This window comes from Rhinolophus hipposideros (genome assembly GCF_964194185.1).
Source record: "Rhinolophus hipposideros genome assembly, chromosome: 18".
Classification (NCBI taxonomy): domain Eukaryota; kingdom Metazoa; phylum Chordata; class Mammalia; order Chiroptera; family Rhinolophidae; genus Rhinolophus; species Rhinolophus hipposideros.
The window spans coordinates 53,393,034-53,405,529 of record NC_138064.1 but is presented as its reverse complement, the minus strand read 5'-3'; the positions used below and the strand labels follow the sequence as shown (position 1 = coordinate 53,405,529).

Below are 12,496 nucleotides of genomic sequence, written 5' to 3'. Positions count from 1 at the left end.
CTAACCCTTCAGCTGTTTGTTTTCCTTGGGCTTTTGATGAAAACAACCTCGTCCTTCTATTAGATTAGCCAAGAAAATTATCACAGATCTCACAGCCTTTTAACCAGATGTTAGATGCTCCCCGCCCTCTCTAACCCCTGAATTTGAGTTTCCATGAGGACTGAGAATACAGACGGCCAAACCTCGCTCTTGCCCACTTGCCACGCATCTTCAGGCAGCTGTCCACATGGCTGCATTCCTGGCTGCTGGAGCAAGGAATGGGAATGAAATCATTTTGCAGTGAAAAAATATAGGAAAGCTTCCGACCCGCCAAAGGAATGCTGCCTGTGTAGTGACATCACAGAGCCGGCTGTGCCGACTCCACAGCCCCACTCTGCACAAGGTGCTCCCTCGGGCACTTCTCTCTCAGCAACCGGGCTGCAAGCAGAGGCTTCTTTTCTGTTCACAGCAACCTCTTCCAACTTTCTGGAGACAATCATGGAGTATGTGGCCGCAGCCTTGGGGACATCTTGGGCATTCCCCACCTCAGCACAGGCTACTGAGTAACTTTAGCCTCCACTCTGCTTCTCCTTCACTGTGCAGTACAAAAGAGCATGGACTTGGGAGCCAGACTTTGCTTCCAATTTCAGTTAATACTAGCTTTGTGGTCCTGGGCAAGTTATTCAACTGCTCTATGCTTGTCTCCATTTGCAAATCAGGGGATAATGACAGCACCTACTTCATTGGGTTAATATTAAATTTAAATATATATAAATACAGTATCTTGATATAGGGTGCATTGTTTGCTGCCATTACTGTTGGGGTTGAAAAACATTAATGCATTAATGTGGCGTAGTCCAGAGTAAGGAGCCCCAGCGTTCATCTCATCTTTAACTTCATTTCTGTCCTGTGCGTGGGGCACACAGACGTCCTTCAGTGTCAGTGTCTGTTCTTGCCCCTCACTCATATTTGTCCTTGACCTGTTGCGTTCCCAGCAGTGCCTCTAGTAGCAGTCCATAAAAAGCTATTGAAACTAAAGGCATGAACGACGACCTCTGTCGATCTGCCACTCGTGACTTCCAAAGTAGTTTGCTAAAGGAGACTCCCAACACTTGGTTGAATAACAAGAATTACTTTGAAAACTTTATAGAACTTTTGGTAAGTGCTTTGATAGTTCTTTTAAGGTAGTAATATAAGGTTGCTAAATTTGTTTTATATCCTTGTCACAAAATTTTGAGAAATGACATTTTGATTCAGTTTAAGACTAGAACTTAACCTAACCTTGTTTGGTGGATATTTAACATCACACTTGGTACTGTTAAAAATGGGTCCATACAGTGAGGTTAAAATGATGCTAATTATAACTTAAATGGGCTCGTTCTGCCATTGCTATGAGTCAAGGAAGAAGTTACAATGAATGGATTTGAAAGGCTGTGCTCACAACTGGGCCAGATCATTTTTAACCACAGGCTACAGAACAGTTCACAGGCTGCTATTTCTCACCAGACCCCGAATGAGAAAGAGAACAGCCTGGAGCTTGGTGAAATGGTAACAGGGTGGCTACTTCTGCCACAATTTGGGATTAAACAGTCTCTGGGGATCATTCTGATTAGAAAATGAATATAAAGCTGTCACCTATTCTGCAGTTTAGTAATATGCTCAAAGTAATGCACACATTTGTGACTTTCATGACAGCTAAGGGTATCTTCTGTGTCACGGGGACGTGGGATTCTTCCACTTCTGACCCGATGAAACCTGAGCAATGACACTGCTGTGGGAAATGTGGTGTGACACAAAACCAGTCCCTAAACTGACAGCTCAAAAGATTTTCTTTTGAAGTCTCTGGTGAAGACGCCCAGGTTGATAACCCTGAATTTGACCTGGCATACTGTCAACATCAGGTAACACCACAAACATTTTTACAAAAGGAAGTTTATTGGTCTTTAAATGGCTCAAATTGCAAATAAACCAGTCGGGTAGTGGCATCAGCCTAAGACATGTGACGCATCTTTGTCAGTTGGCTTCATAGCACCTCAGTACCCAGGAGAGGAAGGGTCTCAAAGCAAAGTGACAATGTTAGTGGTTAGGACCCCTGGTTACATAAGACTGCAATGAGTACACAGGGAGAGCGCTGGGCCCGCGGGCGGGCCAGGGTTACATTGGTACTTTATTTCTGCACATGGCATAGTCTATGAAAAGGACGAAATGAAACATGTACATCTCAAACCCCTTACGGACAAATATTTAACATGACAAGCTGGATGTAATATCTAAAGAGTTGAGTTTCTAAAACGCCTATTTTTGTTAACTTTACGTACACGTCTGTTACCTGGAATGCCTGAACACATCTTTGATTTACTGAAATGAGGACTGAATAAAAAGAAAGAAAAGCTCTGTGAATCAACTGTTTTAGCTCCGTTCCAAAGAAAAGAAAAATCTGACAGTGGTGGATTTCCCAAATAATGTACTAGCATCCTTCCAGCCGGCGCACACACAACAGTGACACAGCTCTGAGTATGGTCTGTGCACGCCGGACGTGTTTTCTGCACTGGACTCACGTTTGACTGCTTGAGGTTAACTTCAGGAAACTGTAGCTACAGCGTTCTTCCTTACGAACACAGACTACAAACACCAGTAACTCCTGTAGAGCCAACTGTACCCTCATGAGTACACATTTAAATATTAACAGGTGGCAAGCAGGAGTATTTCCCCAAGGTGTTCTAGTGCGAAATGCATTAGCACTATTGCTGCTTTTCCTGGGCCTGCTCCCAAGAGATCAAAAACTGAACACATGATTAACACTTGCAGAAAGGGATTTCCAGGGACCAGCAGCAAAAAGAAAGAGCGGGCTCACTAAACCAAGTGGTACTGAATCCTCGGTCTAAAACAATCTCACAAGTAGACACTGCCCTGCATTTTAAACCACCACATAGTTAATCAGAAGCAATCAGAAGCTCTGGAACCTTCTTTCAAGAACCAGAGTATGGCACACATTTTAAATTTGGACAGACTCCTAGCAGTTATTTCTCAAGAATCTTCTATACAAAAGCTGTACTCTATACGAGGCATATACTCTCTCACCAGGACACACAGGGCAACGGGCCCATGGCGCCAGTGAGGCCACACCCAGTATGATGTAACTGGGTATTTTTCAGTTTCTAAATTAAGGCATATTCAAAAACTTCCATGTACAAGTTTACACCACTTTTCTAAGTTAATTGCCAGGTAATTAATATAGGCTCACATATGAATTACTTTCAAGTTAACTATATGCAACAATCATGCCAAAGAGTTTTCTTCTCTATTCTGCGTAACAGTGGTTTAAAAAAAGTGGTACAGTTTAACTATCATGTTCACAATTGTTATGTTCAAGGCAGTAGAAGACCAAGACATTTTAAAATGATATAAAATTTGAGCTTTATAATAAACCAGAGGAAGCAGCCTTTCCTCCCATTTCTCACCCCCATTCACCTCTAACAGAGTAAGACTGCCCTAAAAACACAAGCTCAGACGTTACATTCAGGACCGGGGTAACTGTAGGCAAATATGAAATAAGCTGAAATTTGCTTCTTGGTGAAGCCACGTTAATTTCTTTTTTTTTAAATGAATTTGACGTTCAGTGCAGTTCCAATTCATGCTTTTAGTGATACATAACAATTTCCAAAATATTAAAGTAATTTCAGTCAATTGAGCCTTCAATGGCAATGCTTATAAATTATATTTATTAGTATGGTCAAGATAAGAAAGGAGTTTGGGCTTTGATTATAAAATGCAGCATCTTTCTCTGATTCTCTTGGCTAAACTTTTCCTCTTCTTTTTTCCATTCTTTTCTTTGCTGTCTTCCATCTTTCTGGCTCGAATTTCCCTCATTAAATCAAAAAATACCTACAAAGAAGAAAACAGGGTAAATAAAGCAAACATAACAGGGGCTTGGTAGTTCTCAGAATCACAGCAGTAAACTTTGCGAGTAAGAATAAGTAACAGGGGTGTCAAAAAAATGTCTACACATTTCAAGATACATTATCTATATATTACTTTACGAAGTTGAATTGAATTACAGTTGGCTCTACAGGTAGCAACGTGTCGTATGACGTCCGCTCAAAAGATGGTGTTAATCAAATGACTGATAGCGTCACCAGCAACAGGCAGGACAGTCAAAGAAAATGGCAGAAGCACAGTTGTCGTTTAAGGAGCGCAAGACCATTTTGAAGAGGTGTTTGAAATTTGAGAACGTTGTGGAAGTACAAGGACGATGGAGGTGTGAATGTGCAGCAGAACCTCCAGCACGCCTGACAAGTGCACACATTTGTTTGTGGTAAGTGTGAGAGACACGGCGCTGTGTGTGACGTGCACATGGGAAGATCTGGAGGCCTCGCACAGAAACAAGTCCTGCTGCTTCTGCTGTGGTGCTGGAACTGTTTACACGCTCGCCACAGAAGTCGACCGAACAATTTTCGCCGTCACCAGAAGTGTCTGGACGCTGATGGGAACCACCTTGAGCACCTCTTGTAATTGCAGAAGTCAGACGTGACTTGTATTCATCTTTTGTTATCGGTACACATTGAGTATTACAATTTTAATACAGTTTTCCTTTCTTAAAATGTGTATACATTATTTTGGTACCCGCTGTATTTAAGAGTTCTTGTTTGGGGAGTATAGGGAGAAGAAAGCACAAAGCACTACTTCTTTAAGTATACTAGGAAAATTGGGAAATTTCCTGATTTTAAGATAAAAATTAAAAAAGCACTACACATAATAGCTCCAAAGATAAAACTCAATGGATGATGTCTAAATTATGAAAAAACCTAACTATGGAAAACATAGCAGATTTTAAAAAGAACGTGATTTACCTATATGTAATGACATGGAAAGAACTACAAGACCTATTTGTTGTGTAATTTAAAAGGCAAACCACTGAAATTATCTATCTACGTACACAGAAATACTACATAATAGATATATGCTATATATTTATACACTATAAAATCCTATTTATACAGGTGAAAACAAGCAAATACAAACTTTCCCTTAGATTCTGTATGCCCACCTCTAAAATGCAGGCAAATATTTGGAAAGACACAAGTGTTAGCAGTGGATACCACAGGCAGGGGAGGGGAGTAGAATTTGGGCAAAGAGTGACTCACTTTTTCCTCCTTATGCTTTTCTTTCCATATCATGAATTTTTCTTTACACAATAAGTATGTGTTCATGTACTACTTTAATAATGAAAAAAACAAAAATACTATTAAAGAGCCAGAGCATTTAGCTAGAAAGGTACTAATGGGTCATCAGATGAAGCTGGCACCCAGTGTGTACACAAGAGGCTTTGTTGGGTGGTCCTCTAAGTTCTGGGGGACTCCTCTGTGACAGGCACTGCCTCTGAGCCAGGTTAGGCCCCAGCCCGACAACTCTGATGACAACGACATTACAAAGCTTTTTCACGGGGGCGGGGGGGGGGGGATTTACAATCTGCCTCTTTGAAGCATCTCCCCAGTGGTCGGTCTATTTGGGGTTCAGATGAGGATAAGGCATCCGGCAGGGAGCTAGTTTGTTTTGTGTGACAAAACACGATCCTTTCCCATGAAACAGAAGGAGACAACAGGAACACTGCTACCCCGGAACATGTGCCGCAGGTGTCTGTAGTGGACGACACAGTATGGGGACACCAACCACTCTGAGTAAATACTGAGGCGAGAACATGGGTACCTGGGGGCCATTCCCAGAGCCTGCGGATGCCACTACAACCCTGTGAACTTGAACCAGGCACGGAATCGCACTGCACTTCAGTTTCCTCAGTTAAAAAGCGAGCATGAGAAGAGTATTAATGCTTCACAGCGTTAAAGATGAAATGATTAGTGCTTGCCATGGTGCCTGGCTCCTGTAAAGCTTTAACAAGCACTAGCTATTTTAACCATTATGTTATTTCCTCAGCAAAAACAAACAAACAAAAACATGAATATAACCTAATTCTAGAAACTGAATAGTAGCTGCAAGTTACTTTTCTGTAGCCCCTGAGGTACTTTATGTGGTAGCGACTCTTCAGACGGTAGCAGTACCAGAAGTTAGTTTCAGCATAAACTTGTACCTCAGTTTACATGCAGTCTCATGTAATGTAAGTCTGCTCTGGAGACGTAACCAATGACTAGACAGTATGTCCCACAACTGGCCCCGGCAGTACTGCGTATGAGCTTCTCCAGACTCGCCCCTCTCCAGCAAGAGGTGGCGTCTACTCCCCCGCCTCCTGAGCCTGGGTGGGAGTCTGACTACTATGACCAGTAGAATGGGGTGGAAATAATGCTGCGTAACTTTGGAGGCGAGCTTTTCATACAAGGCTCCTGGTTTGCATTCACCTGTCACACTTGCTCTTGGAACACGTAACTGCCACCCGCTGTAGGGAAAGCCTAAACCAGCAATGGTGGAAAAGGTCACCTGGGCAGGGATGGAGGTGTCCCTGGACAACGTCCAGCAGCGACTGGCTGAATTAGACGCGGTAAACAAGCCATTAAACCAGTTTGGATGCTTCCAGTCCCCAGACTTGAAGCTTCTCAGACTTAAAGCGGCAGACCTGAGGGGCACAGACGCCACTGCATGCTGTCCAAATTTTTGGCCCCCTGAGTCCGTGAGCATAATAAATGGTTATTTCACCATTAAGTTTTGGGGTGTATTTTTTTACACATCCATAGTAACTAAAATAGCTTTATACCTTTAACTTTCCTCTTTTGAAAAGTAATACATGCAAACGGCAAAAAAATTCAAACACAGAAGTCCAAAGGGGTATTTACAGTGAAAAAAGCATTTCCCGGTGATAGTTCTCTGGCGACCACAGGTACTAGATTCTACATATCCATCGGATGTATGCACGCGCCCGTGCGCGGGCGAGAATTTAAAACCCAGATGCAGCAGATTCAGATGCTGCTCTGCACTTCGCTGTTTCCTCACTTTATGCTGAAGGCCATTCGCTACCAGCACACTCAGGCCTTCTGCTGTCTTGGTAATGGTTGCACAGTCCTCCGTTATACAGACACACCACAATTTTAACCGGTCCATCACCGGAACGTGAACATTTGGTCTTTTGCTTCTTCTACAAATAATGCTTCAATTACTACCACTGAACATACATTTCCATGCAGATGTATGATTTTATCTGTATATAAATTTTTAAAGCTTAAATTGTTGAAGTTATAATTTTGATAGATGATAGTCAGACTGACCTCCACAAACACCTGCGAGTTACTGTTTCGCTATACTCTGGTCAACAGTATATTATCAACCTGTTGCTTTATTTTCCAATGTGACAGGTAAAAAAATGTCATATTTTTAAATTGCACTTCCTTTTTTATAAGAGAGACTCAGGCTCTTTTCAAGTTGAAGAGTGATTTGCATTTCTTTTCTGTGCATGCCTGTGTATGTTTTGGACCATCTGATATTGGTTTTTCTTACTGTCCTGTGAGAGCTCTGATAATGCACACCACCATACTTTCCGAGGGCCTCTGATGCCTGCCAGCAGATGACACTACAAGGACTGTTAGGAAGCAGCGTCACAGCTTGGACAGTTACTGTCCCCTCGCCTCCCTATGCCCCTTCGTTCCAGTAGGTTTTAGACTGTGTTCTACAACCTGCTCAAGACATCAGCTAGGAGGAAACAAAGTAGATATGTATACTATGATAATGTTCAATATTACCTTTCAAAATCCCAAACACACTGAACCTTAAAACACATTTTCATTAATACTGTCTAAAACATTTGCGTAACTTTAGAAAAAACTGTCATACTGAATAGAAATCTTGGAGCATTCACTTTGTACAGATTTCTTGGACCTATAGAAATCTGACCATGTGACTAAAAAATTAATCAGCTTACGACAAAAATGACACTGTCGTTGAGATCTACAGTAAATGAACAGAAAAAATCGCTAATATATTTAACCTAAGGGTTTTTGGATCAGGGTTATAAATCTGCAAGTATAAGCTCTAAAACCTGAGGACACCTCGAGCCCAGGAATCTGTGTTTATCAAGCTGTGTAGCCATTTTTCAGTTAGAATTTGAGAGGGAGCTGATAGGCCTAGATGGTTGGGGGCTGAAAAAGGCCCCACCTGGAGGGCTCTCAGCACCTGTGTGGCCTCAGCCCAATGGGCAGGCTTCCTAAAGACTGAAGATGGCCTCCGGCAGAAGGAAATGCACCTGGGAAGGCTCCTAGACGTGAAGTAAAGGTGTCCTTCAGTAACGGTGTCCCTCGTGGTCTCCAGGAAGGGCCAATCGGAACACAGTGGGAAGATAAAGAGAGCGAAGGGTTTCCCTTTCCACTCAGGGAATACCGAAGTTGAAGGTGGGGAGTGTAGCTGTACTAACAGAGGTCTGAAAATCCTCTAATCTAGGGCTCCTTCATCTTGGGAGGTCCCTTGACATCTGAAAACTTAAATGGGGCCAGGCAGTTGTCAGCTCTGAGGAATCACACAATTCCTTCTAAATTATCCAGCTCATCAACGGGTGGGGAAAAAAAAAAGCAGGGATTCAGGTCAGGAACTTTGTCAGTACTAAAAAAAAAGTGTATTTAGCTGCCGTGTCTCATGTTTTAATGCCTCCCGGAAACCCAGGGACAAGGTGAAGTCCCATTCCTACCGTGCTGTACTTGAGCATTCAGGGCTGATAAAGATCAACATGTGTTAAATGGCTATTTGAAAGTCTCACACCCTCCAGACAAACGGCCTAGTTACAGCAAACAAACCTACTGTAACACCAGCAGTAAGGAGAGTGGCCTTTACCTTGTCAACATTAGCACGCGTCTTAGCTGATGTTTCCACATAGTTAACATTCCACTGGTCGGCTCTGGTTTTCGCCTCTTCTACAGAAACCTGCCTTTTATCTTCTAAATCTGATTTGTTACCAACCAGCAGAAATGGAACATTCTCATCTTCTTTTACTCTTAAAATCTGCTCCCTGGATACGAGAAAATGAGAAAGAAACATTAACATCACCTCTATATGTTAAAGTAACAAAATAAATACTATCTGCAATGAGCATTTATTTATGTTTGTGTAGAACAATCAGCTCATTTATTACATGGCAGGAAATGAGCAGCACCTCTTCCTTATTCTACCACCGGTCATTTGAGTCACACCTTCACTTCACAGACAAGGAAACATACACCAAGACAGACAGTATAAATCTGGCAGATCAGGTACGAAATGACAGTGTCAAATGCAACTTCCGCTAAATGCTTTCTAGGATCCCATCCAGGATTCGAGACATTTAGTCATCACATCTCCTCAGATTCCACTTGGCTCTGACACTTCTCGGACATTCCTTTTTTCTGATGACCTTGACTGTTTTCAGGAATGCCCGCCAGGTAATTTGTAGAAAAATGTCTCACCTGGTATTTGTCTTTTTCTCATGATTAAACTGGGGTGATGGGATTTGGGGAGGAGGACACAGAGTGAGAGGGTGCCTTTCTTATTATATCCTATCACATCAAAGGTCCAACTAAATGTTTTCAAAGCCCCACATATGCCAGGCATATCTGGAAGTCAGCTCTTGAGTACAGATTTTCTATTTAGAGATAGGTTACATGCTGTGAAAGTGTCTCCAATTTTCAAGGTATCATGACCCTGCCCTTCCTAGTTACGTGACTCTGAGCAAAGTCCTTCTTTGCCTCAGTTTCCTCATTTGTAAAATGGGACAATACCTTCCTGAGCCGAAGTACTAATGGACTTCCCACTCAGCCTCACTAACCACTAGGAATGTGAGATTGACTCAGGTATTTGTGACTCTAGCACTTCTGGTCATAGTCATTGATTTATTTCTTAATAAATCCGTACTAAGCTATGAGTCATGTGCTTCAGGAAACCCATACTGAAATTACAGTGTGAATAATGCTACCAGAAACATGGCCCTGGAAAGCTTGGACCTACAGGTTCAGAAGCGAGAAGACAATGTTCTTCAGAGTTAGTAAGTTGGTTTTTTTATCAGCTACTTCCCTGGATGTCAGAAAAAGAAAACGCTATGTTTATAACCTTGATACGCATTCTCTTAACACGATGCTCCCTTTAAACAGAGTATGAGAGGCTATTACAGAATTTTAGAATAGGAAAGTACCTTTATACACTGATCCAGCTTCTTCATTTTTGGCATAAGGAAAGTGAGGACCAAAAAAGGTAAGCGAGTTTTCTAACATTTCTTCCAAATGTTTACTAAGCATTACATGTCATATGCTAGCAACTGTGCCAAATATGGGTACTAGGAACACAGACATGGGTAAGAAGTGGGTTCTGCTCTGGAGAATGTCTATCCTGTCAGGAAGAACATATACAAATCAAGCTCAGAACAGTGTGGTTAAGTGTGCTGTGGAGCTGGGCAAGTGCACCACACAGAGATGGGGAAACAACAGACTCTGCTGTGGTGGTGGGAGGACCAGGAAGGCCAGAGGGAAGAGCGGACACTTGTGCTGTACTTTGCAGGTTAAACCTCGTGCACAGCTGACTGTCTCAATAATCCCTTCCCTATCACTGGTCAGGCACTAAGACATTGTTATTTATGGGAAGGGCAACACATAGGAGAGCCAACAGAAGAGTGACGAATGACTCACTGCAGCAGTAATAGCCAAGATTTTTTCTCTTGGCATACAAATAACTTCTTCCCTTGAGATAGCACTTCGGATTTCGTGACTACGGTGATAAAGTTTATTCCATTACCTACAAGAGGACCTGCTAGACATAATAAGCACTCAAATATTTGTTGAATGGATGAATAAGCACTAACATTTATGTAACTTTCAACTTGTCTCCCAGGTTTACAAGTTCCCAGAATCCGCCACCCTTTGCACTTCATCACATACGAGTACAAAACTCCTTCCTTATAGAAACCAACAAACTTAATTTTACAAATAAGTGACATGCATTTTTGCAGAGAATATTATTCCCTTAGAATCCTTTAAGTTCCTGAGGCTTTCAAATATACACAAAAAGGAATACTTTGCATACGTCCAGGTTCGGTCTTTTGCTCAACAACCTGAAAACACTTCTTTCCTCGTCCACAGAAATCCTTCTTATCCTTCAAGCTCATCTATTTCATGAAGGCCTCCAGGCTTCTCTCCTTTCCTGGGTCCCTTGGAATGATCCCTGTCCATGTCTCCTACTCTGTCACTAATTTACTCTTAGTTTCATGCCTTACACAACTAGGCTGTGTGAATCTTGAAAACAGGATACATTACATGCTTCTTCTGTGTTCCACATACCCAAGCAGACACTTAACACAGAAATAAAAATATACAATTAAAGGATACTTTTGATTATGCATGTGGTATTTACGAAACTACTCAGGAACTTATTTATGTCATATTTTTCTTAGGTATAGAGACAACCCCTCTCCCTTTCATGACCACTCTCTCCCCCCACCAATGGATGACAGGTTTTGATTAAGGAAACAGTCAATAAGAGATAAAAGATACTGCACAACACAACCTAGTATGTCAATCTATGGTATTATTATTTCTATTAAAAAATTCAGCTGTCAGGGCATTAATATTGTGAGAAGGATGGTATGTGCCTGCTGAGCATTACACTAAGACTTAACTACCGGGCTGAGAGCCCAGTAACTAATGTGGAAAGATTTAAAATCTGGGTCAGAGCTCCATTATGTGATCCAAATGTCAGCCACTATGGCAGCAGCAGTATTGTACTCCAAAGAGCAATACTTCTGTAACGCCTATAGACACTTTGGGTACTGAGCGTGTCACAAACTCAAGCTCCAATACAGCTGGCACTGGGCAGCATGTGAGTATAAGTACACAGCAGACAGCCATATACTGATATTAAAGAGGAAATAAAAACCATCAGACACAGAGTGAAAGACGGCCAAGTTAAGAACCTCTAGCTGTCCGCTTGTTTCTGAAGAAGAAACAGTCAGGCAAGAAGTCAGAGCTGTAACATCACTCGCCGACATACCTGAAGTCAGCTGTGGCTGCAAAGGATTCCATTTCTGTAATGGAGAAGACACAGAGGAAGCCCTCCCCGCTCCGGAAGTAGTTGTCTCTAATCGCAGCGTAGTCCTCCTGTCCAGCTGTGTCCAGGATATCAATCTGTACTTCCTCCCCATCCAGCACCACCTTCTTCCGGTAGCTGTCTGCTTTGGTAGGCTCATAGTCCTCCACAAACTAGAAAAGACCAAAAGCATATCCATTTTTAAATTATCTTTACTTTTCCAAACTTCTTATTTTGAAATACAGATTCACTTGAAGTTGCCAAAATGGTACAGAGGTCCTGGATGCACCCTTCATTCAGTTTTTTCTAATGGTAAAAACTATGTGAATTAAATGTTCTTTTTATATTTTTTTTCCATTTTTAAAATTAGTTTCAGGTGTATAAAACAATGTATTAATTAGACAATTACACCCCTCACAAAGTGATAATCCCCTTCCCCAATCTACTGACCCCTGACATAGGATATAACTGTTACAATTCCAATGACTATATTCCCTATGCTGTACTCCACATCGCATGTATATACATATATATGTACATA

The 12,496-nt window shown here is 41.9% G+C and overlaps 1 protein-coding gene across 1 annotated transcript in view; it reads right to left on the bottom strand.

Annotated features, from left to right (window-relative positions):
- Positions 1–1,900: 1,900 nt before the first annotated feature.
- Positions 1,901–12,496, bottom strand: part of RALA (RAS like proto-oncogene A) — a 52,777-nt gene continuing 42,181 nt past the window's right edge. Inside the window, exons 3-5 of the mRNA XM_081079626.1 lie at positions 11,920–12,128; positions 8,743–8,917; positions 1,901–3,864 (exon numbers count right to left, since the gene is read on the bottom strand). Coding sequence (XP_080935752.1) covers positions 3,742–3,864; positions 8,743–8,917; positions 11,920–12,128 — 507 coding nt within the window. The 3' untranslated portion in view covers positions 1,901–3,741. The remainder of the gene's footprint in view (positions 3,865–8,742; positions 8,918–11,919; positions 12,129–12,496) is intronic.